The sequence below is a fragment of the Pagrus major genome, chromosome 5 (genome assembly GCF_040436345.1).
Source record: "Pagrus major chromosome 5, Pma_NU_1.0".
NCBI lineage: Eukaryota > Metazoa > Chordata > Actinopteri > Spariformes > Sparidae > Pagrus > Pagrus major.
The window spans coordinates 24,781,298-24,808,789 of NC_133219.1; the positions used below are offsets into that span (position 1 = coordinate 24,781,298).

The 27,492-nt window shown below is 39.5% G+C and overlaps 1 protein-coding gene across 2 annotated transcripts in view; it reads left to right on the forward strand.

Annotated features, from left to right (window-relative positions):
- The window catches only part of eipr1 (EARP complex and GARP complex interacting protein 1), a 103,989-nt gene that overhangs the window by 46,150 nt on the left and 30,347 nt on the right, over positions 1 to 27,492 (forward strand). For both annotated transcript variants that reach the window (XM_073467318.1, XM_073467319.1), the window contains exons 5-6: positions 5,879 to 5,978; positions 20,764 to 20,900. In XM_073467318.1, coding sequence (XP_073323419.1) covers positions 5,879 to 5,978; positions 20,764 to 20,900 — 237 coding nt within the window. The remainder of the gene's footprint in view (positions 1 to 5,878; positions 5,979 to 20,763; positions 20,901 to 27,492) is intronic.

Sequence of the window (27,492 nt, forward strand, 5' to 3'; positions counted from 1 at the left end):
CAACTGATTGGCTATTCACGTGCTTTTGTTCTTTTTTCAGCCAAAGAAAAGCCAGTATGCTAATTTACTGTGGGATCACCCCTCCTCCCAAGTAGGTCCCAGCTGCAGCGAGGATTTACTCTAAAACTACCCAAATTCAAATATAAAGTTTAAAGTTTTAAAACCACCGATACTATTATTTGAAACATGGAGTGGCTTCTTCATGATTTCAACTTACATATTCTGCAAAAAAACGAAAATCACAAATTTAAAAAAAAAAATCTATTTTTCTTTGTTTTCCCGACTTGTGCTGGCCCGACTTGTTCCTGGTTTTCTCGTGACGGGTCACATATCTTTAAACACCACAATGCAGATGTTGCAGTTGCAGGTGCATTAAAGGATCCTTTAAATTTATTACAACTTGGGAATTACTTTTATAGGTTTGCCCATCATTTCTATCTGTAATAATATTATTGAAGTCAAAGTTTGATGGGATTTTATCCAATCCCAACTCACTATTGAATCTCTTGTCAAATCCCACATCTAATCTAATTATGTTCGGCTTTCATCATGTGCAAGTATCTTACATTATAATTCACTAAAACACAATGATCTTTAATCACCTATAGCTGTTATATGAAAACCATACATGCCCCAGTTTTAAAATGTTTTCACATGCACTGATGGATTAATTTTCCCTGTGTGGGGTGAGAATAATGATACTTGCTAAAGTTAAAGCAGTTAACAGGAACTTTCACTTTTTGTGATCCTGGCAACCCCTGTGGATAAAAGTAGTATGAGCATAAAGATCTTGTTCTGGCTATTGCATGTATTCGTTTTGAAAGCAAGTAAAAGAAACAGACGTGTTTTTCATACTATTTTTCTTTTTTAAACACAGCTGTATGCAAGATGCATGGTGATGAGGTAATGCATCTATTTGTGATTATGTAACATTAATAACTGTAATATGATGTTGATGAAACAAAGCAAAGAAAAATGTTAAGAGACCTGGGTTAGCCTAGATATAGCCTACATCTCTACGTCAGTATTAAATTGAAAATGTTTCATAACCACTTAAAAAACAAATAAAAGTTGATGTTTTGAAGAGGGCAGAAACAATTTTGAGTGGCAGTCTGAGTAACGTTGACAATCTGTCACTAAAACCTGACAAAATTAGATGAGTAGTCCAAGATATTAAATGTTAATAAAATATGTCCCTGACACAGAAATAACAACTGTAGCATTTCTACTTTGCACACATAACTTCTTCATCACCTACCTGCTCCAAATACTGAAGGTCCCCATTCAGTGTTAGTTAATAAGCTTAAAATATTGATATTCAGGATTCAAGATCAGCATTAGTGGATGATATAATTTGCCATCAGGGATGTTTGTCATTTTAACTGGGAAAAGTGAAGGTCTGCAAAAAACTGTTGTCTTTGTTTTTGTTTTTTTACATTGCTCCTTGCCAATAATAAAGAACAAGAAGAGATAAAAGGTTCAATAAGAGATTTGTCAATGTCAAAGCTTAAGGAGGGTATTTTGTCCAGTGTTGGACAAGTTTCCTCCAAATGTAATGTTTTACAGTACATATTCCTGGTTACTTTCATTCGAAAATAATAAGTTACTTAACAAGATTACTCTCTGTGTAGAGAAATGTGTTACTGATTACTTTTGCGCTACTTCCAAAATAACTGCAGACGTACAACTGGGCATCATAGAATGGAAGAGGGTAATTTTGTCAGTAATCAAAGCACAGAAGCTCCAATTTATTGCAGTTCTTTACAAATCCAGTGGTGGGCAATATTTTATAACCTGGTGAAGGCTCTGCCCCGGACAACAAATCTGGCCCATTAATGCATTCACATGTAGTGATTACCCCTATGTGCTAAATTGCCCGCTTATATTACGTATTATATTAAGTATTATAGCCTGGACCCGGAGCCTTTTTAAATAAACAAATAGTTTTGGACACAGGGATGGGCAGGCAGACATGGCTTTATTTTGCTTCTCAATACATATATTGCTCTTGACTATTACGTTTTTGTTCTTTTTTTTCTGATAAGCTCAACGTAATGGGAGTATACCCATTTCAAGTCTGACTCTGCAGCCATTTTGGCATTTTGCCAACAAGATTCTTCTTCGGGGGATATTTTTTCTGGTGGCACACTGGTGGAAGTGAAATGTTACCCTCTCCTGCAATTGTTTTTTCCTATATCATTGCTCTCTGTGTTAAGATTTAGGATGAGTGTGGGTAACTCCACCAATTTTACACATTAAAGTGTGTCAGCTCTTGGGAAGTACTACTACATATGTGGAAAGCGTAGTATAAAGAGGAAGCTGCATGTCATCTAATAAATTACCTCCACTGATGTCACACAGTGGCTAAGTTGCTTTGTGGGTAAAGTAAGCGGCAGGTTTTGAAAAGGAAGAAGAATGTGTGGAATACAAAAGGAGAGAGAAAGAGAGAGAGATGGACGGACAGACCAACAGACAGTCACATCATGCGGCTTGCCACCCATTTGGGAACAATAACCTAAACCATTAAAGTTAGTTATGGTTAAAGGTGCAGGTAGGCCCCCATCCGAAAGCGTCAGTTTTTGACGAGCTGGGGTTTCACTGTGTCTTACCTGCCAAAATTTAGCAGCTGTTTGAACACACTAGCTGTGTTTTCATGGACCCTTATATTCCACTTATAATCAAAATAAATCCCCAATCAGAATAAAAGAATTAAACCCAAGACCACCATTTACCCTAAACTATGAAAGAAGACACATTTTATTGACAAATAAGATGTAAAGTCTTTACAAATACAGTCAACAGTAACCAAATATAGGCTACTTCTTTGTTCTCACATTGTGTCTGTGAGATATATCCTGTGCATTTGTTGCGAGTAATATAGTTTAATTATTTTGAGGTATGGAAAGACAGAACTTGAACTGCGCCTTCTTCCTTTCAAAAAAGGACTTTGGTTCTTTTCCAGTAAATGACCAACAGCTGGCAGATGGCCTATCGTTTTAATCTTTCAGAGGCTCTGAATTGCCTGTAAAAGCTTTGAATCTGGACCTCCATAATTACTTCTGCTACAGTAGTTTGTCCTGTCAATTCATCAAGCTAATAGGTGAATACGTTTTTGTTTTATTTTATTTCACTTCATTATAGCTATGCATAATTAATCAAAATATAACCAAAATCGCAGTATGGCTAAATGCAATATCCAAGTAGCTGCCATTTTTTGATATTTTTTTGTGACAAAACAGCAGTACTGTCTTGCTGCAGAGATGTCCTGGCCTAAATATCTTGATCTCCAGATGTAAGAAGACATTTTTGTTTGGTACAGATCCCCACAAATGTCATCGTGATTTTAATAGTTTTTTCAATGAAAAGGAAAATTGTGGTGCCAATTGATCATTCCTACCTAGGGATGTCAATGATAAATGTATTAATCGACAATCAGAGATGGGCACAAATACATCTACACGTATCTTTAATTAAAATACAAGTAATTTGTCATTTAAAAATACAAGAAGACGTTCTATACAAACTGATATTATTGCATTATTAGCCATTTAGTAGCATCAATGTAGGTTGGATTTTGTTGAGCCAGTTGTCATTATTTTGTGATGTATCAGTCAAGTAACTTGGTGTTTAATTTATCTGTTCTTTTAACTCTTAATGTAGCCTGGTCTGATTAAACATAAAAAATAGATCATGTCAGTGGTTAAAATAGTTTTCAAATGGTTCATATTAGTTTCAGCTTAACTTACAGTAGGAATGCATTTTTGTACAGAATGAGACCTGGATTTTGTCTCCCATCTTTTACACTGTAGTCATGTTTGGAAGAGATTGCTTCATGGCCAGTATGGAGAGGATGAATGTTTACAGCAACCACTGATTACAGCAACTTTCAATGGACATATGGCATTTATTGTATAAAGGCATTGTATTAATGTGTTTGTGAGTGTGTGTGTATTATGTACTGTTATATACTTTCTGCTCTTTAGGAGGGCAGTAAAAGCTTTCCCTCAGCAACAGCCATGAATTTACAGCCATTATAAACATTACTATAAACATTGCTTTTATAGTTGACAGGAGTCAGAATTAAAAGCACTGCTTTCTCACTTGGGTTGTGTCTCCTTTCATATCCCATGTAACTGTGTCTCCGCCTACGTTTAGCTGCTAAGTCCATCCAAACTAAGAAGAATGAACAACAAAAGCATAAGAGTGATCCAATCTACTCCGAGCGAATTATAAAGCAACAGTGACACAGTGTGTCAAGTCTGGTTTGGTCCCTCACAGAATACATATTTTAACTAGAGCACAGTGGAGATTTGCAACTCCAAGAAGCATGCCGTGAGGAATCAGTACTCTGTGGAAAGTAGTATGAAGGGAGGAATCAAAGTTAAGAATGCAGTAAAAGCTACCACTTCATTCACCCCATTGAGGCAACACTGTATCCCACTGCTGTGTTTGAACACTAGATTGATAGAATTGGGCTGCTGGATTTGCCAGTAAGTACATACTTTATAGATCTCAGTTGTATGCTATTGTTACTTTCTTAGACAATTAATAATTGGCTGCTGCAACCTAATTTGTAAAGGCAATGTCACAGTGTTTTGAAGGATTTTTTTATGCAGGTCAAGAACATGACAAATTGCACACATAAAACTAAACTTTTCTGGCTGGTGACAGCAGCCATGTTTCCATAAAATGTCAAGCAAATTTTAAGTGAACCTTTGAAAGTTTACTTAAAATTAAAATAAATTAAAATCTTTTAAAAATTAAGATATAATTCTGGTGCGTTTCCATAAACTGTTTTGAGCGAATTAACTAAGCTACGTAAACTGTAATTTCGTCAGAGGATGACACGGTGTAGGCTACGTGGCTACGTCACGTGTCTATGTGAAAGTAAACAGAGGCTAGAGATAAACAAACCAGGAGGCAAAATGGAGAGAGGTCGTCAGTAATTACTTTTGATAGGGCAAGTTGTAATTGTTCTTGGATGTCAGCTAGTATTTGCCATGTTGCACGCTGTCCGGAGACAACGAACAAATGCAATGCACACAGCAAATGCAATATTCTTCAAAATGCACATAAAAATGCTTTATGGAAACATGGCTAGTGACACCTGGGTCTGGGATACAGATGCTTCCTAAATATGAAATAATTTGATAGTAACCAAGGATTTGTCTGTAGTTTTTAGACTTTTAGAAGAATTGAATGTAAAACTGCAGAAAAATGTTGTTTTTCACTAAAGGTCCAGAGTGTAGGATTTAGCGGATCTGTTTTCATTACCTTAGAATGAGCCTTTCATTTCTACAGAGAGAGCAGGTCCTCTTTCATGTAGTCCACCATGTTGCACCGCCATGTTTCTGCGTAGCCCAGAACAGATAAACCATTCCCTACTGTTTCCCCCTGTTTAAGTAACGCTCACTAAAACCTACAGTGCACAGCTGTTTCAGGAAATTACTGCGCTTTTTTAAATATTTGACCCTGTATGTGTGATCTGTATCACAGGAAGAATTGAGAGACAGACCACCAGATCTTTTTTAATGGAATTTGATGACAAACTTAAAATTACTGCAGAACGCAGCCTTAACCTTTAACATCTATAACGTGTGACATTTTAGAATTCTTTCCTTGTTGACACTGTACTTATAGGATACATGCATCCATACATCCGCATGAAATCCCAGACATGATCGGAAAATCCACACAGATGTTTAAAATTGGTTTGGCTATGGTATTAACCATGGTGCTGTATTTAGCAGTCATGTGAAATCCAAGCAAAAAGCTCCAGTCCCTTATGTCTGCAGCATGTGGGGATGAGCCTGTATGCATGTTTGACTAACATCTGTATTCTAATTGACAGTGACTTTGTGGTTTTGTGTATTTACAGTGTGCTGTGGGAGCCCATGGGGGATGGCAAGCGAGTGATATCATTGGCTGATAACCATGCACTACTCTGGGACCTGCAGGAGAGCTCCACACAGGCCATGGTAAAACACACACACGCCCACTCACACTGTAAATCACAGAACATGCACAAACACACACACACCATATCACACAATAGCTAACTCATTATTTGATAACAACCATATCGTCTTGTTGTTATCAGATGCACACATCCTCTCTCTGTGACAATAGCAGAGTGTCCACTGTTCATTATGTCTCACACACTCCACACACACACGCAGAATCTGGGTAGATTTCTAAGCTATGACCACTTTAATATTGCTCTGATCAAGTCTTTCTCATAGTGATAGTTATAGCCTTGTTTCAAAAGTAGTGCTGCCTATGCCATACATTGAATTTAGCATAAAAGGTATGGAAACTGCACTACATGGCCAAATGTATGTGGACATTGAAAGATTATATCCATATACTGTATGATCATGGAAAGTCTTTCGCATTACGAAGCCACGGGCATTAATATACTGCTTTTAATGCGTTTCCACAACAGGACTAAATTATTCGCCTGTGTGATTGTTTTTGGTGCCAAAACATGTCCTTGCTCCAGGGTAGTACTTTCCCAAGGTTCAAAAATGATCTCAGCAGAGGGCTGAATATCACTAGTTGGTCATACACAGTCAATGTGGCTGCTACAGTGTCATTTCAAAAGGAAATATTGGCCACCACAAGTATCAAAGTTACACTGTCAGCTTCCCCACTACTAAAAAAGGGTAGATTTAAAGAAGATAAGATGAGAGAAAGAGTGTGTGCACCAGCTAAAAGTGAGAAAGTGATTTTATTTGATGACAGTTTGATCTTGGTTATGTTCTAAAAACAGTTGTATTTTAATCTGTAGCTGCACTAATTTACCTAATTTGTAGGTCTTCAGATGTGATAGACCACAGAGAGGAACGTGATAATGGAACGTTGTAGTTCCTAACAAATATGTGGACTTGAATCATTGTTACTTGAACTCAAGTTGACTCATTACTTGTGACTTGTAAATTGACTTGACAGAAAATAAATGACCTGAGACTTGACTTGAATTGACTCAAATGATTTGTGGTCATTTTATGTTTTTAGTTTAGTCTTTCCAGTGTGGCTGTCAGTATTTAACTATTTAAAAGTTAGGGAGGAAATTTGTTTGATTGAGAAGAAATGAATGATCATTCATCAAATTCTTTTTTTTTTGTACAATTACATTCATTTCACTAAATATCAATGTGCTGCAGTCTTTCCTATCTGACTGATTGGGATCGAATGACTTGAGTCACATGACAGGTTCTTAGTTTAGTCCCTGAGTTTGCTCTAAAAGTACTCCAAACTCCACTCTCCCAGGAGGGACTTGCACAAGATTTTGGAACCTGTCCACAAGGATTTGCTTCCATTGAGCAGTGGTGGAAAAAGTACTTAGATCCTTTATTGAAGTAAAAGTAGAAGTATCCTTGTCTTAAAATGCTCCATTATAAGTAAAAGCCTTGAGATCAAAATGCGTCCTAAGAAAAAACGTTGAGCATTATTATCATCTAAATGTACTTAATAGTATAGATTAATAGCAGTATATAATTTTTCACAAGTTTACCATGTTTATTCATTTAAAATCTTCATCTGAAAAGGATAAAGTAATATAAAATTAAAATACAACATGTAACATGTACATTTTTACTTAATTACAGTACTTGAGTGAATGTACTTAGGAACATAACACCCCTGTCATTCAGCCACAAGAGGAGCCACTGATGTGGGATGATGAGACCTGGCTCAGAGTCTTCTTTCCAATTAATCTCAGAGGTGTTGGATGGAGTCTAGGTCAAAGCTCTGTGCGGGCCATTCAAGTCCCTTCTCACCAAACTGGGAAAACCATTATTTATGGACCTTGCTTTGTGTACGGGGGCATTTTAATGTTGAAACAGGAAAGGGACAAACACAAACTGCTTACAGAAAGTTGTCAGAGATTCAGACTCATTTGCATTCAACTCGTCACATTTCTACTCAGTTTTGTCTCATTCTATCATGCAGAAATACACAGTGATGACAAAAAAAAAATGAATCACCATGTAACAGATGTTTGCCAGTACGTTTGGTCAGTTTGCTTGTAGTTTTGTGCTTCCTAATGCAAGGTGAAGAGGCTCTTTACTGTAAATTCCCTGTCTCCAACCTGCCAGCTTTGCAATTAAAATGCCCATTGTATATTATAGACTCAAGATAATGGTGTGTGTCAGGCATGCATGTGTGTTAGGAGGAGGTAATAGAGTATTGTGTATGTCGTGTGTGAGTGTGCATGCGTGTATACGTGTTAATGTGTGTATTTCCATTTGAAACCATGAGTGAAGAAGAATATAGATGAGTCTTTGCTAAGTCATGCTCATCCTCGTTGAGGGATTCACCAGCCAGGTCACACACCGAATAGATACAACTGTGTGTGTTTGAGTGCAAGTGCGTGCATGTGTGTTCATTTGATCTCAGTAGTTGCAGTTTGGATAAATGCATGCACATACTAACCCCCCTCGCTCTCTTGATCTCTCAATATGTCAATGTGTGTCTGGTGGTGGTCCTTAGTTAATTGATTATTTATTAATCATTCATATAAACTCATACATCAAGGTTCAAATTACAATTGTTGAGTTGAGTTTTATTTTGGGTCATTTGGATCATCATCCACGTTTTCTAGAAAATGCAGTGATTTCAGTTGTTCCCCAGATAGAGCTGTGGTAAATATTACCACCAGGCAGCTGGAAAAATATGGGGTGTAAATATTGAATTGTGGAGAGGTTTGTCATGTTCTAGAATTATTGAAAAGTCTGCCATTTTCATTTCTATTCCTTCAGAACATGGCCTTAGACCAACATTTGTTCCTACAATTCTTGGTGTACATGGATATTAGCTTCAAGCTAGCATTGTTCCATCTGTAGCATGCATGCAGGTCTCATGCATTGACAGTGAGAGTCATGCAATTGAGCATCTTCACAAGGTCCTAATCCTCCTATTTTACATGGTGAGGATCATAAATTGCCCCTTGTTATTTTTTTCCCCTCCTAATATATTTCCTCACTTGCTACTTGCCGTAATTGGGGCCCTATTCTGCCTCTGATTGGCTTACCCAGATGTTAACCCTAACCAATCATGAGTCCTCATGCCTAAATCTAACCAACCCAACGAAAGGCAACGAGTACCAACCAATCAGAGGCAGAGTAGGGCAGGTCATGCCATCACCATCTCAGGAGAAGAAAACAAACCTTAGCAAGACAGGCTTGAAAATGATTTCAGAAAATATTGTGAGCTGAATAATTCTGTGACAGTCTTTCAACTGAAGCAGAAGGTCAATCAGTAGGTAACCACCTCATTTTGGTATGAATTGTGTTATTTTTCTAGATTAATAAAATGCATTCTTAAATAGTCACTCCGAGGAGTCCGAGGATGAAACTTTACATCCATTTGTATTTATTTTAAGTTTATAAATAAAACAATGTATTTTGTTTGTCTGAATTTTTCTTGTTCTATCAGATTTAACAATTATGTTAATCTCTACTTATGCTGGTCCATTATGAACAATATGTAAAATTGCAGGAAACTGTTTTTTAAGTTGCAAAAATAATTGGGTGGGGGAGAGGGGTGCCTGAATAATGATAGGATAAGACTGAATAATGACATCAGAAGAGTCTAATCTCAATGACTATGTGTATGAACATTCTTTACTAATTTACTGATAATACTTCTTGCATATTCACTGGTTTATTCAGAGTAAAAACAGCGAGGTAGAGAGCACAAGGAGGCCAACAGGGCAGGGAAAGTAGTGCAGTTCTGCTGGCAAACTGAAGTTATAAAAAGTCTTGTAACTGCTTAAAATGTGTTACTTTAAATGTATTACTACATGCCATAGACCTTTCCCTTTGGGCTACATATTAAAGGGATAGTTCGGATTTTTTGACATGAAGTTGTATGACATCCTCACCATCAGTGTCGTGCATCAGCAGTGACTTTTCCCCCACTGCGTCCTGTGAGCCGAGGTCTGTCCCGCTGTTGTTGCTGAAGAAAGTAGTTACGGCTAGTTTGCGGGGTCACTAAGATAAAGCGTTTTGCTTCAAAAAACAATATCCGTTCAAAGGAGTAAAACATTTGCATCACAAAATTGTTTACGACAAAAAAGTCAGACCTCACGATCACCTGGCACTATTTCCCCTCCCTTCGTATCACTGCGCGCTTCCGCCTGTTGACACACGGCACCGCTCCGTCAGCTGTTTCACGGTGTTTACATGCTCGGATGTGCGAGAGAGCTAACGTGAGAGCTAACGTGAGTACTAGCGAGATTATTAGACAAGAGGATATATAAAAATGGTGCGGATTTGCGATTATCCGGGTTGCAACAACAAAGATCACACCAAGTCGCCGTATATATTTCACCGCTTTCCTGTCACGGACATTGCTATTAGGCAACTTTGGCTTCTTGCCATAGGCTTGAACATTGAAGTGAGACTGCCAAGGGTGAAAAAGCTTCGTGTGTGTAGTGCACACTTCAGCAAGGACGATTATGTTCCTACACGCCCAGGAAAGAGGAAGAAACATGTTTTGAAGAGCGCTGCTGTGCCACGACCCCAGGTAAGAACAACTATCTACAAGCTAAAGACGGTGCCTTTTTATATGATGACTGTTATTATTATTGTCAGCAACTATGTACTGTCTGTACAGGTCCAACTTCAGCTTGGACCGCTTCTCTGTCTCTCTCCTCTCTCTCTGCCCGTTCTAACTCCATTTGACGAAGCTCGGTGTCTGTGTATTCGGGTTCATAAAGTTATCCCTTTGGCTCTGTGGTAAAAGGAATGTCTTCATCACTCGTTTCATAGTCAGACATATTTACGTTTACCATCCGAGCATGTAAACACCGTGAAACAGCTGACGGAGCGGTGCCGTGTGTCAACAGGCGGAAGCGCGCAGTGATACGAAGGGAGGGGAAGTAGTGCCAGGTGATCGTGAGGTCTGACTTTTTTGTCGTAAACAATTTTGTGATGCAAATGTTTTACTCCTTTGAACGGATATTGTTTTTTGAAGCAAAACGCTTTATCTTAGTGACCCCGCAAACTAGCCGTAACTACTTTCTTCAGCAACAACAGCGGGACAGACCTCGGCTCACAGGACGCAGTGAGGGAAAAGTCACTGCTGATGCACGACACTGATGGTGAGGATGTCATACAACTTCATGTCAAAAAATCCGAACTATCCCTTTAATGCTTGCTCTATTAACTCTAGGCATTGTCTCATTCAGTTCCGGGTCATCCATAGGCTCCACTATTCAAAATCAAAACTTCATAAGATGTTCCCGGACATATCTCCCACACATAATAAATGTAATATGGTTGAGGCTAATCTCCTCGACAGCTTCTCTCTCTGTCTTAGAATAGAGAGATTTTGGATGAAAATGTTCAAAACACTCTCTGATGTTCTCAGTATTCACATTGAACCTGACCCTGTCTTAATCATACTGGGAACTACAGACTTCACATGCACATAACAAAAATCACAGCAGCAGCTTCTTTCCTATGGTTTGATTACAGCAAAAAAAAAAATTTGACATTCTGGAAAAAGAAGGAAGTTTCCACCGACAAAATGTGGCATTGTGAAATGACCAGCAGCCTTCACCTTGAGAAAATATGGTTCTCTCTAAAGAACAAAGAGTCACAAGTTAACAAAATCTGGCTGCCCCTCATCTGTTGCCTAAGAAATAACTCTTAATGCATACTCCTCTCATAGTTGACAGTCCATTACAATTTTCCATCCTTTGTTTTTCATTATTTTCCACTGCTTTACTTTGCAATCTTTTTAGTTGGCTCTGAGCAGAAGGGAGGGAGGGAGAGAGGGTGGGTGTCTTTCAAGTTTTTATCTTTCTGTGTGTGTCATATACGTTGGATACTATTTTACTTTTGTGTTGTGTATTTGATTTTTCTCACAAGAAAATGCAGAATGCATTTGTATGTCATCCATCCTGCAGCCGTTTCTTAATAAAACATACTTGACTAAACAAAAAGAACTGATTGACATGCAGTGTAACCCTGCTCTCAATGAAAAGTTCACTACATCCACACTGGACAACTTGTACTGCTCACTGAAGGAAACACAGTTTCCAAACCTGTGCAGGCCTGCACAGGGGATGCTTGTTTTGTTTGGCTCCAAGTATGTGTGCGAACAAACTTTGTCTATGATGAACTTCAACAAGTCATGTTACAGGTCACGACTGACTGATAACACCTATCCTCCGTGCTGTGCATTTCAACATCTGACACTCGACTTTGATGTTCTTGCAAAGAGAGGTGATCATCTCAACTGTTCCCATTAAGCTAAATTACATGGGTAGGCATTGCTTTTCATGTTGCCATTCATAAATATCTTACAGTTATTATTAATTTGCATAGGTTAGTTACAGTTCCATCTGTAAAACAGAAAATAAGCTAATGTGGTGTTTGTTCAGGAATAGTTCATTTTAGCCTGGTCTTTTCTTCATTCAGTGCTGCAAGTCTGTTCTGCATTTGGTGCTAAAGTTCGATTCAGTTGCACAAGTAAAAACAGTCTGACACAGACAAGTAATAACAGAACAGAAAATGGTGAAGTAAAATGAATGAGTAGTTCATGAATATGACCATGCATTTGTTCATAGTGTCTGTAAACATTAATTTACTCTGCATTTATTGGTGTAAGTATGTCCTCTAATGGTGAACATTAAATCTTGACCATTGTGACAATTTTGTCCCAATGCAATGAGTTTTATCAATGACCTGTGCAGTAGTACATATCAGACAATTAGCAAGGTATAAGTTAATTTAAAAGTTAATACTGCACTGTTGTAAACCAAAGTTGTAACCTCAGATTACCCCAGTTTTACACATACAGTTACAGCTGCCTTGATTTTCCCCTCCCATCCGACTTCCTTTCAGCTGGCAGCCGGCTTGCAGGGTGTCACCATGACATTTACATTGACATTTAGGACATTTAGCATATGCTTTTGTCCAAAGCGACTTACAATAAGTACATTTGTCACAAGAAAGGAACCACAACATATCACCATTTATAAAGTAAGAATGAAACAAATAGAAAAAATTTTCAAGCCCTCGTCTGAGCAAAGTAGCTGCTATTTATCAAGGATACCTTAAGTACATAAGTGCTATGATTTAAGTGCTAAGGGTAAGAACATACAAGTGCATATACGTGTGTTTTTTTTGGGGGGGTGGGGGTGTGGGAAGGAGTCATGCTATGCAGGGTCGAGGTGAAGTCTAAATAAGTGAGCCTTGAGTCTTGATGGCGAGTGACTCTGCTGTCCTGACATTGGTCGGGAGTTCGCTCCACCACTGAGGCACCAGAACAGAGAAGAGTCGTGACTTCGCTGAGCGACCTTTGTTTGCTCTCAGCGATGGCGGTACCAGCTGGCCAGCTGATGTAGTGAAGCGAAGTGCTCGCGCTGGGGTGTGTGGTCTGACCAGTGTATGGAGGTAGATGGGTGCAGTTCCGTTGACGGCCTTGAATTGGATGCGGGCTGCAACAGGAAGTCAGTGGAGGTCACAGAGGAGGCGGGTCACATGGGAGAATTTCAGTAGATTGAAAACAAGGCATGCTGCAGCATTCTGGATACGCTGCAGTTCCTCAGGGTTATCACCCACCTACAATGCATTACTGAGTTCCCTCCCCAGACAGCTTAACAACCATTCGCACCTGGGCTTACCTAGCCCTGTCAACCCACATGAAGGCCGGTTGGGTCAACGACCCACAAGTGGCCCTAACGACTCTGAAACTCAGATCTCACATGTGCCCTACCAACTCTGTAAGGACACTCCCACACAGAGGTTAAAAGCCTGCAAACTCCCCTCCAGTTAGTTAGAACTGAAGAAGCCTCTTGGATGAGAGGTGAAACGTCTTCAAGAAACTGAAACAAGTCCAGTTGCCTACGATACAGCACTTAGAATTGTAAAGTGATATTTTGCAGTTTTTCTCCACAGCTATTATGGTGTGAATGGATTTATTAAATTCCAAACATCAGTCAAAGAGTCCGACCATCTTCCTTCTGGGGATACTACACTGGAAAAGGAGTACTGAAAACTTTCAAATATTCAGAATCGATATGTATCAATATTGTTGACACTTTCTATAATCGAAAAAAAATGCATGCAGTCTTACCTTTGCATTGAATGACAATCAAAAAATGTTTAACTTATCCTGTCCGACAAGCTTAATGTAAAAATGCCGGTACATACAAAGCAAACCTCATGAGGAAAAATAGTAGAACAATGTTAGATAAGATATGTTGAATGACCGAATATAAATTTGGTCGTTTTCAGTTTAATGCTTATCATCATGCCAACATGAATGTAAATGACAGATAATCAAACATTAATGAATTTATACATCACTAATCCTTTGTGCCTTGTGCCTGTAACTTTATTACATGTATTTGTTCTGCTTAAAATCAATTCAGTGTCTGTTTCCCCTGTGACATGTCCCCGGTGTGAGTTCAAGTAGGACCAGGGAGGTGGGGGTTCGTTTATTCTATTCTCTGACACTGACACTGGACAGCACAACTATTAAATCCTGCATCAAGGGAGAAGTAGAGAGGTGGAAAGTAATGGTGGAAAAGTAGTATAATAAGAAAGGGAGGACAGAGAAAGAGGGAGCAATGGAGGGCCTGGCTGATTGGAAAGATGGAGATTAGGAGGGAGAAAGATAAGGAAAGAGAGTTTGCTTGATGAGGAGAAAGGGAATGAAAAAGAGGAGAAAGAGCTTGGCAGCCAAGACAAATTCCTCCAGTGCTGATGAGAATGCTAATCTCCTTCCCGCCCTCCCTCCTCCCTCCTTTCAACCCACTCTCCTCTCTCCTGTTCCCTGTATCTGTCAGAGGGTGATGTGTATATCTCAAGCTGTGTCCAGCTGCAGTGTGGATGTGTCTCTCTCTCAAGGGCCAGGCCTAGATTATGTGTGTGTTCAGTGTGGGTGTTTGCGTGAGTGTGTGCATGCATATATAAGAGCGGATCATGTGCATAAGCATACCAGTGTACATTGTTTGAAGGAAGATTTGTGTGTTTATGTGCGTGCAACTGCATGTGCATGGCTCATCAATTAAAATCGCTGGTAGAATGAGTGAGAACATCTCTGCCTTCTCACAGAGCACCAACACTTTATACTGCACATCTGCTTACAAACACACACACACACTCTCTCTCTCTCTCGCTCTCTCTCTCTCGCTCTCTCTCTCTCCTTCTCTCTCTTCCAGAGACTACAGCAAGCATACATACATTGCTTCGCATTAGAGCCACTTGCGTCCTAAATGAATGTGTCCCCCATTGTTGTGTGTACTGCCTTGTTAGAGCCCCTAATTTGGTTAGTACACTAATGAAGCTGGGAACCTGGAATGCATGAACTCAGGTTTCGCTGTATTTGAGTATTAGAGTAAAGTATTTGGGGGACTCAGGAAAGATCAGCAAATTTTGCAAACAAGTCAAAAGGAAAATACATGAGAATATTGCACACAGGTTGTTTTATCTTGATTCAATGTTTTTTGCAATAAATGGTGTTGGATTTGCCTGCAGAACTCAGATTTGCTGAGAAAACACTGCATACCACGTATTTTAACTGAAAGTTAAAAATTTGGAGGTTTTCCAAGTCCCCTGATGTTTAACATATCTGGCGTTGGATGTTCAAATGAGTAAAAACCAAGTATAAACCATTACTTACATTTAAATGTCAAGTCTGCGCCACTTGATGTCGCCATTTTTCTTGCTTTCCCTCTTCTTTTTCGGGACTGAGCAGCGGTGCACAAAGGATCTTGGGATATGGGAGGCCGCAAAGGATAGTAGCAGTGCGTCCTCCGAAAAGAGGGAAAAGAAGGCTGCATTTGTGGGCTGCATTTGAAGGAGCCCTCGAATTTGGACAGCCTTCGCGCAGCGTTGTGACGTAATTGGCCTTCAAATGCGCCCTTTGAAGGATGCAGCCCCTGAATTTGGACACAGCTACAGTAATATTTTCAGTTTATGGAAGCGCTCATCCGATCATGAAAATTAATGGAAAAGTCGTGCAATTCACATAGTGGCCACAGAGGAAAACCCTGCTTCTCTCCTTTATCTGTCCCACTTCCTCTACCACCTTACTTCAGCTTTCCTTTCTTTTTCCTTTCTTGTCTTCTTCTATCCTCTTTGTTCTCCTTCCTTTTAGACTTCCTCCCTCCCTCCCTCCTTGCTCCTCTTTCGGCCTTTCTCTTTCTCTTTTTCTTTCTCTTTCTCTTTCTCTTTCTCTTTCGGTCACTCTCCCTCTGTCCTCTCTAGCTGAAATAATGAGAATGTACCAGGGAACTGTGCTGTGACGGGGCGATCGATGATCCCTGCTCCAACAGGCAAAGACGGGAGAGAGGGGAGAGAGGGGAGAGGGAGGGAGAGAGGATTGGGAGAGGGAGAACGATGAGGATAAAAACCTGCAGATAGTCAGAGAGCAGAGAAAAATACAGCAGTGCAATGCTGCTTTTTAGAATTCTTAGATGCCTCATAGTTTAAGGAAAAGATAACCATTTCTAAAGCCAACCTGCTGAATTAATTGTAGTAGCCTGATCAAGTGATATACTTTATAATTCAAATCTCTTGAAGTGTTTTGACTTTGATTAATTTCACCTTCATTGTTGCCCTGTGAAACCTATGTAGCAGGTTTGATAAATATCCGATGACAAGCGTGTAGTCTTGATTGAAAAGCCTTAAATGTTACAATTTCACCTGACTGCCTTTCAGCTTAACCAGTGGTTCTCAAACTTTTTACACCCTGTACCACCTCAGAAAATATCCGGTTCTCCAAGTACCACCATTACGACCCATGTAAAATTACAGCAGTGGAATTAGGCAACCCTATTCAGCTAAATGTAGTTCAAACAGGAGTCAAAGTTATTCCCAATAGGAATATTATTTATTGTTGACTTGTCAGCCACAATCACACTGTGCAAAGGAGTAGCACTAGAACTGGCACTTAACTGTGGCGTGATATTTTTGCAGAGAGTGTACAGAAAAATATATCTTGCAAGTACAAAAATTATATTTTGAAGAGAAATTGTGCATGAAATTATGCAGAAATGTGCATATTTGCTTTTATTTATGTTAATGCACAATAATAACCTCTGCACTCTCAAACTCTTACTGGCTACATGCAAATACATTTATTGAGCACAAAATATATTTTTCTTTGCTCAAATGAAATTATGTTTTGCTTGCGCATATTTTCTCTTCAAAATATAATTTATGTGCTTGCAAAATATATTTTTCTTTCCCATTGTTCCTTCACAAATGTGGCACAAATATCATACCATATTAAACTCTTTCACACAACTATAATGCAGGGGCAACCCTTCACACACATACAGTACACACACAGAGCAAGTGAGAACATTAACAATAACAACTCTAAGTCCCTGTAAAGTCACATTTCATTCAAATACACACACACACACACACAGTTGTTCACCAATTGTGTTCACCACTTCTCTTCCGAAGAGATCCTATTTGGAGCCACGACTGCATTGTTTTTGACTCTTCCTCCGCTTACGATCTTTTTCTTTACCTTAATGGTAACAGCTTGGCACGCGTGCCACAATCCGACTACATAGCAGGCTGACTGGCGTATCGAACAAAAAAAAATACAGTTAAGGCTAAACTTATTGTAAACCCATTTTCATTTATCTCACGGTTATGGTGTTTTCATTTCATTTGTCATAGTATTTTGATAGTATTATACATTTTAAAATTAATTTTATTTAATTTTTTAAAAAGCAGGCTATTTCGAAGATTCCTCCCCGTACCACTAGAGGGAGCCCATGTACCACCAGTGGTACGCGTACCAAAGTTTGAGAAAGGCAGAGCTAAATTGTTCAAATTTTTCGGATCCAGTGACATTCTGTCAGTTAAATGTTTTTCTGTTGAAATACCTGAGACATTCCAATATATTTTAATGATTTTCAACAAGTCTAATCAGGTTAGTTTGATTCTGCTTTCAACACTCATCAGTTTTAAATTCTCCAAGGGCTCATCATCGACTCAACTGCTGATTAGGGGTGGGCGATATATATCATTTGCGATAATATCGTCATTGTTGTTTTGACGATGTGCAAATTCCATTATCGCGTATTTAAATTACTTCGCCAAAAATATTGAAACGCACGCGGAAACTCCTCACATCCACTTAATACACGGTGCAGCAACGCTCTCTACAGCATGGCAGGATTCGCCCCACCCCTCGACCTCTTGCCTTCGACCTCTGAACCCCGCGACGTCTCATAACAACAACAACAACAACAACAATGGCGGACTACATGCTTGTGTTCGTGTTTCTTGCAACTTACTCGCCTTGTAGTCGAGTGTGAGTCGCAGCAGCAGTTTGACCTCAATATCGGCCCACACAAACGATTCTGGTTTTCTTGCACTAGCCATTTTCGTCTTCTTCTTGTTGTCCGTTTTTGGTGAATTTCAAGTGCCACCTATAGGCCTGGAATATGAACTACAGTGTTTTCAGTCGTTTTCAGTGGATCGGTCTTGACGCAAATATTCTTGAAATGATGCCGAGGAAGACGGAGGAAAAAAAGATCATTTTCGTCCGTGTGGACGGGGCCTCAGTTGGGATTGCTAAACTGTTGCCTTGCAACAGTTTAGCAATCACATTTTAAAGGATATCGACTGATTATCGTTATCGCCAAAATCCCCAAAAATATCGAGATATTATTTTTTGACCATATCGCCCACCCCTACTGCTGATCCATACATAATTCTGAGCAATCTAGTGCAACTAGACCCATTTTTAATTTTGTCTACATTATTGTTTACATTATCCCAAATGTTTCCAACAATGTTCAAACCCAGAAAAATCCACAAGTTTACTCAAGGTAACAGTGCGTTTCATTTGGATGCCTGTTGCTATAACTTCCGAGATAGAGTCAGGGAGTGAGGAAGGAAGTCGGCAAATGATTTTTAATGTAACATGAATAAGACTTTATAACATTACTTTGTACGGACAAGTGTCACGGCAAACACAACCCTGCAGAAAACGATGCTTTTCTGGGACTCGCTCATCTAGCGCTTCCAGGGCTTGTTCGCCGGGCATGTTTCAAGAAGAGCATTAGGCTGCCAGACTAGGTAAGGTAACTGGGCTTATCTGTGGTCTCGCGGCCCCGGAACTGCCCCGGTCCATCACTCGGTCAGCCCGCTCTCTGTGCCCCACTCAGCGTCGGTACGGTAAGTACAGTTCAATTGTTGACAGTTATACACGTGGACAAAAACTATAAACCAATTCCATGGGTAGAAGGAAGAGCTTCGGCCTTCTCAGCCGCGGCAAACAAACAATCTCTCCCGTTCACACACCTGCTCCAAAAACCTCCCGTAATTCCTCCGGGCCGCCCCTTTTTAAACCACCACCGGCTCTCGAGGTAAGCCCACCCCCCTAGCCTGACAGCCATGCAGGACAGCCAATCAGAATACAGTGTGTGCCGTGACACAAGGTAATGTTATAAAGTCTTATTCATGTTACATTAAAACATCTTAGAACATCTGTGCTTAAGTCACATCAGATAGATTTTCACCTCCCATGGTTGTTGTTTTTTCCCCTTGTGTTGATGATTTGTAATGCATTTGTGTTTGTTTAATTGTGTTACTAGCAGGAGTATTTATTTGCCCCAACAGCCAGATTACTTTACTGTACATATTGTGACCTAGCAAGCAACAGAACGCACCATGAGTGTATGTGTCTGTGTTTGAATTCAGGTAAATCTCTCACTGAACATTACGTTCATGCAGAAAAATACATTTCCTCTCCAGTCCACAGTCAATGTTACAGTACATAAGCACTTAACAATTGAGATCTCTTCAGCAGATCGCTGCTGCAATCATGTTTAATAAGTGGGAGTGAAGATAAATCCACTTTTCTTAATCACAAAAGTTTAAAAGTGATCTCTTGGCTCTCCACTCAACGGCAAATAGCTCAAGATGAAAGCAGAATCTGATGTGTTTCCAGGTGTTTATTTCTCCAAAAGGTCTGTGCACCTGACTCTCTCCTCCAGAGCTTGCTGGTTCTGTGCAGCTGAGCAGGGGCTATGCTGCCTGCTCTACCTGGCCCTCCCCACACAACACCCGGCAGATGTCTCTTGTTTTATTTAGATAGAGAAACCCTTAGTGGCAGAAATTACATATTGTGCATTCAAGAGGCAATTTCAAGCCACATTAATATATATTTATATATATATATATATATATATATATGATATTTTTGCCACTTGTGGGAAACAGAGCAAGCTTAAAACCCAACATCATTTGTGTTAGTTGAGAATATCGGCAGGATAGAGACACCACCTGCTACCACTGTGGTTGGGGCAAAAAAAAATAAAAAAAACAATAACCTTCTCCCAAAAACAAAGCAGCTAAAATGCCAGGATAAATTAATTGAATTTGATTACCGGGCTAATGTTCACCACTGACATTTGATTTACTGTTAATATAAAAGATATTGATGAGTGCAGCTTTAAATTAATATTGACTCTATTAAGACTGAATCAATTACAAACAAAAATAACATCTTGCATGAGAGATTAATCCATAACATTTAGAAGTGTGAGTAAGAGTGTACATGTTTCGGTGCGACATAAATATGCAGGCATATTACTACAGAGTCACGCTGAATGATTGTAAGCGTGAGTGTGGCCTGCAGAGAAAATTAATTCTAATAATGTATCATTGTGCTGACTGAATGCACTGTACTGGCTGAGCCTTTCACAGATAGTTGGATGAAATTCATGTTGCTGCTTACAAATGATAATGAAGGTGTTTCTATCCTCTGCAGGTCTCCAGCACTGCCACCCTGGAGGGCAAAGGTCAGCTCAAGTTCACCTCCGGCAAGTGGAGCCCCCACCACAATTGCAGTCAACTTGCCACAGCAAATGACACGGCCATACGAGGCTGGGACCTTCGCACAATGAGGTGAGCTCCATTTAATAGAGCTGGTCTGAAAATACAATAATAAATCTTGCTTATTTTTATTATATTTTAACCCTTTTCTGATGAATACTTTAAATGGCCATTATGTAAGGGAAAGACAGATTTTTTAAAATTGTAATTTATTTTATAAAGACCTCTTCTCCTGTTTCACTGTATTGATAATTTTTTTTCATTTGATAAATTTGAAAAAATAATTTAAATGCAGTGCTTTGGTTTGATTTTACATTGAAAATGTAAAAAGAGCAAGATGAGGCATGTTTTCCATAAGCTTTGCCACTCAGTATTAAGGCAATGTATCTTTTGCCAGATGGCTACAGAGCGAGTTTCCAGTCAGGATGATTTCTATTGCTCTTCTGTAAAAGTTGACAAGAAAAGCTATGTTTACATTATTTCAGTGACATTGTCTTAGCTGCAATGCACAGTCTGTGGAAAGGTTTAAAACAGTTTTACTGTATGTGTCAAAGAAGGAATGAAAGTAAATTTAGGATATATCAGCCACAGAGAAAAAGCTAATTAGACTACTCAACATGAACACTCATATTTTTCTAATGTTAATTCAGGACAATAATATCAGTAAACTGTATTAATACATTTATCAAACTTTCCTGAAATATTACTGTTTGTGTTATAATATTAAATTAACCTCATATCACGATAATCTTTGATTTGATCAAAACTTTTCAAGCTGTACAGTGAACTGAACACTGCAACTTTGCTGGACTCAATTTCAATTCCTTTTGTGCAGGAAATCGCTGCATTTTAGGTATTTATTGGAAAATTCTTTTCTGAATGTAGCAAAATTGAAGACAGGGAAAACAAACCAAACCTACACATTGCTGTGATTTTGGTCCAAATTCTATGTTTTGTTTTTGTCCAGAAAAACATGTGAAATGGACATTCAGGAATGTCATGTTAAAATGTCTTGCATAATGTTCTCTGTGGAAATGCCAGGAAGGTAGTGGAAACAGTGAACTGAATGGCAGATTGAATCTCTCTGAATTTCCTCTTGCTGTTTGACATGTTTTGTCTGCGGTTCATGAATCTAATCAATTGTAAGCTTCTCCTCAGAGAAGCGAGGTGGTGACACAAATGTCCCTGCTTGACGTGGAGCATGTGTACTACCACACATTAACCTTGTAACTGCAGGTAATCAGCTACTGTACCCACTTTACAACCTCGAACTGTGTGTGGTGCATGTATGTGGACTATGTGTGTGCGTCTTGTTTGTGTTCCCTGTGTGTCTGAGGTATGTGATGAGTGAGGTCAGCTTGCGTATACTGCTAGGGGATTGATAATCACCTCACTATCTGTAGCCATGATAACGGCAACATGCTGAAGAGATTGAGAGGGGTGTCTGTTAAAGGAGAGAGAGAATATATTTACAAGATGTGTATCACAGGCCCGGATAAGATAGTTGAATCATTTATATCACTCCCTTTCAGCCCCATAACAAATTACAGAGTTCCTGCACGCTCTGTTTTGGCCGTTCTCCTCCCGCTGAGCTATTTTGAAAGATGCAACAGTGCTGATTTGGCTGTCGGCACAAAGGGAAGGAGGGGGCAGTAATACAAGGCTTGTAAGCAGAGACTACAGTCTCATCTCTAATATCACAGTGTACTGAAAGATATCATGTACATTATTTTATATTCATTTCCATAAAAATGTGGCTGGTATTTCTGGAAACTTTGAGAGGTACACTAAAATACACAGGATCCTGTTGACTTCAGCTCAGCATTCAACACAATCTCACGCATGAAGCTAGAAAACTAAACACTCTGCAACTGGATATTGGACTTCCTCACAAGCAGACCCCAGAGAACTCAGATTGAACTCACACCTCCTCTATGTTAGTGTTCAACACCGGAGCACCCCAGGGCTGTGTGCTCAGCCCCCTTCTGTTCACACTGTACACCCATAACTGCACCACCAGACATCAGGAGAACTCTTTGTGAAGTATGCAGACTACACCACCATCATTGGCCGTATTATAAACAATGATGAGAGTTCATATCAGGACAATCTTGCAGAGTGGTGCACAGAGAACAATCTACTGCTCAACGTCAGCAAAACTAAGGAGCTGATTGTTGATTTTAGAAAGAAGGAGGCCAAGACACACACCCCTGTCTACATCAGTGGAGCTGAGGTTGAGCAGGTGAACAGTTACTTGGAATTACAATCACTGAGAACCTATCTTGCTCACCACACATCACCACCCTTGTTAAAAAAAGCACAGAATACAGGTGTAAGGGATACAGAAGTATCCGCTACCATACCACCAAACTACCGAGCAGCTTCTTTCCCCAGGCTGTGAGACTCCTGAACTCATCTTCAACAACAACACTCCATAAAATAGATGTAGCAGGACTCAAGGACTCCTACATTATTTTGTTTTTTAAAACCTTGTTGAAAAGTTCTTTGGGTTGGAATTTTTTTTTCTGTATAGCATGAATTTGTAATAACTGCTTAATCAAAGGGTCACCACTGGTTAAAAAATAGAACAACAATTATAGAAAAAATAATGTGTTAAAAAAATAACGCAGATTAATCGTGCTGAATGACACCCCTTTGCCTTGTACCACTGAACACGTTTCTGTCACGTTCCACAGTCGCTTTGTAAACATGCTGGAGGCAGGTGACGCTGCTGAGCATAGACCTCCTGAATGGAAAAACCCACTCCAGCCAGTATTTCTTCCTGTCTAACCATTAACATTCTTTCTCAAATCGAGAATGTGGTGTGATTCGCTAGCAGACTCCTGTTTCACCATGATTAACATTAGCAAGGATGGCAATTGCACACATTTTCACAGTGATAGCAATAGCTGTCACTCAAACATGAGATCTTCTTCTGTATTAAGGCGCTGCAGAGCTAATTTATGGGCAAACTGTAACCTGTGCTGTACATTTACTGCCACTAGACAACTTCACTGCTAAATTTTCCTTCTGCTCCGGTACTTCAACAGCTGTCTGCTCGGAGCTCAGCCACCAACTGTTGCTCTCCATTCACTCACTACAAACTGCCCTATTCTAAAAGGGGCTACACCACTCTTATGGTGGAGCTTGGTGGATGACATAAAAGTCCCAGATTCTACTGTAGTCCATTAATTTTTAGCGTAAACTTAATTTTTAGTTTAAGCACAAAATTTAGTTATTTGTCAAAAATGATAAAACACTGTCAGGAAAGATCACAAAAATACCAAAACATACTGGAGTGTGTTTGGACATATGCCCAGATGTAACTGTTGACGGGAGCACTGTTTTGTGAAATTTTTGCAGCAAGGAATTTTCGTGCCACTGAAGTACTTCAAGCTTGAAAATATCACTTCCTTTTAAAGTTTATAATGTCCATTTATTCACTGATTCACTTATCTACCAATTTAAATATTTTAAATGCTTACAACAAATACTGGTATGTGCGATTAATTTCAATTAATTAATCACAAAGCTTGTAATTAATTGGATTAATTTCTTTAATTGCTTTAATTTGCCTCATGAGAGCAACTAGAGGTATTAGTCTGTCTTTGTATTTACAGTAATTCCATCCTATGGAATGTGAGAAAATGATAACAATTATAACTTTTATTCATTTGCCACTTTTTATAAATAACTTCAGAATGTATTTTACAAATAAGAATATAATACCAAGAGGAGCACGTTGAATGCATAATCAAAGAGTAATAGTTTACAAAAGTATAGATAGAAATATATAGAGCTGAAATGAATTATCCATCAGTTGATCAACAGAAAAATAATTAGCATCAGTTTTGTAATTTTTCAAGCCAAAGTGACCTTTAAATATGATGGTTAGTGGCTTTTCTTTGTCCACCATAATTTTTAAATTAATCTCTTTGGGGGTCACGATTGTCAGTCAGATAAAATGAGAATATGTCATCTTGTGTCAGGGAAAATTGATATTGAACTATTTATTAATTGAGAAAATTATCAGAGGATGAATCGTCGACTTCTAGTAATTGTAGATAACAATAATAATAATAATAATAATAATAATAGGTCTGTGTTTTCTGTAGTTTTTTTGCTAGTTATCCATTGGAGTAGTGGACTGAATGAGTCACTGCAGCCTTCTTTACTCCTTCAATCCAAGGTTTTAGACAGACACAGGCAACAACCAAGGGCATTTTTTGTGGTGTGTGTTCATGCGTGCACATCCATGCGCAAGTGTGAAGTGGTTGCGATTGGAAGGCTTGCAGGTGTGAATGAGCAGTGAGTCACATTCATGTGTGTGTGTCTGTTGGAGTAAGTGACGTGCATGTGACAAGTGACTGTGTTTGCGCTTTGCTATGTGTACCTTTCTGCTTTTGTGTGTACGTGTTGTTGCGTGCTCATGCCTCTACATAAATGGGACCTGCTTGCGTGTTTTTATGTGTGTGTCCAGTTGGTGTGGCAGCTGTGTGATGGCAGCCTCTCAGCACGCTCCACTGCTTCCTCAGACGGCCTCTGAGGTGTCCCCCCACACCCGCGCACGCGTGCGCACACACACACACACACACACACACACACACAGACCTTCTCTTCTCTTCTCTTCTCTTCTCTTCTCTTCTCTTCTCTTCTCTTCTCTTCTCTTCTCTTCCACTCTGCCAGCCAAATCACTACTGCACTGAAATAAGGACAGGGAGAACAGCAGTGGCAGCCGCCTCTAGTTAGTTATCTAACACCGTGGAGAGGAATGCGGTATCTCCAGCACCCTGTCTCCCAGACACACAGTGCTTTAAAAAAAAATACAAAGATAACATTGCTTATAAAACATGTATGGATCCTGTTCTAGTTTGTACTGATGTAATATGCAGCATTATTTAAATTATGGAATGCTCCACTCCGATACTGGGGAAAGCAGTATTTCACATTTTCACTCTTTCTCAGCCGATCTTTTTGATATTCAGAGTATAATCCTTCTTGTACAGGACTGTAGTTGGGACTTTTAGACATGGACTTTTTCATTAATACATGCAGAATTTTAAAGGTCATATTTTGCTTATGGTATACGTCGTCAGAAACTGCTTGGCAGTACTTTGAAGAGTTTCCTTGATGAATAATATTTACAAAAGGTTGAAGCTTGTATAGGAATATGGTCACTGAAACAAATGTACATTTATCAAAAAATATTAAACTGGCAATAGACAAAATTTTTTTTGCATTAAAGGAATAGTTCACTCTAGAACGAAATTCAGTCATTATCGACTCACCCTCATGCTGATGAGAAGTCCAGTGTAGTTTCTTATTCCTCAAAGTGCAGCTGGAGACCCGCGGGGGTACCCTCCTGTAGCAAAAATCTATATAACGGGCGTCAATGTGCCCGAGAAGAAAAGGTCCATAAAACTACACAAAAACTTTGTAATATTCCTCCATAGTGCTCGTCCGCTGCAATCCAAGTGTCCTGAAGTGGCGACATCCAGAGTTTACTCGAAACAACGTCATTTAGTACATTTTTATAGCCTAAACAGTCACTATAGTATTTGCCTGGAGGCACGCTCCCGCGTGCACGCGAGTCTCCCCTTGCAGTCGTTTAAATTTAAAGTTACTTTAATTACATCTGCCAAGGAGATTATATTTTCACCCATGTCCGTTCGTTTGGTCAGTTGGTTTGTCAGCAGGATTACACAAAAACTACTGAATAGATTACTACAAAAGTAGTGAGTGTTACCTCAATAACCTTTGGTGCAGTATTGGCGAGTATGTGAGTCTACGCACCGGTCCGATACCTCATCATTTAGAAACGGGACCCTGCTACTTCCCAGCTAGCTCCATTAGCTCTGCTTAACAATACAAACCGGAAATCAATTCTATTTCGCTGCTCTAACAGCCAACACACTGGCAACTACTGTTTTTAGAGCGGCGATGAAGAAGTTGATTTCACATGAGTCAGACGGAGCTAGCACATGTCAGCTTTTTGGCAATATTTTACTCTGGATAACCCCACTGGTAAAACGGCAACATGTTCAGTATGCAAGGCTGCAATTTCAAAGGGTGGCACAAGTGTTGCCAATTTCAACACCAGCAACCTTATATAGCATTTGAAGACGCATCACGCGTAAGGGCACGACACAACTGCCCTCCTCAAACTTTGAGACAGTGAGGGATATTTGCCCTTCAAAGTGCGGTGCAAGCAAACGAGTTCCGTAAGTAAGGGATAATGTATAGTTCAGAGGTTGTTATGGAGAAATAAACCCCGACAGGTTGTATGAAACCCCTCCGCTTCGGGTCGGGGTTTATTTCCCCATAATAACCGACTAACTATACATTATCCCGCTTATTACACGGCTTACGAGTGAAATAAATAATAAATAAACACCCACAATGATTCAGCAGCAACAAGGATTGGTCGGTAAAGTTTTCACTTTCACTTTCGCTTTCAAGGCCGGCCTGAGAGAGGAGCTGGACAGCGGTGCTTCTTATGCTGTGGTTGGTGTAACGCGTTGAAAGTCCAGCTGTCTTGCTTATGTTGCTATATGTTGCCAGGGCGGATCAGAGCGCCGTCCCTAGCAACGGTCTGTTATACTTGACGACGGTCATTATACAGAAATAACGGACCGTAGAACGCAGCGATGGACCAATCAGAGAG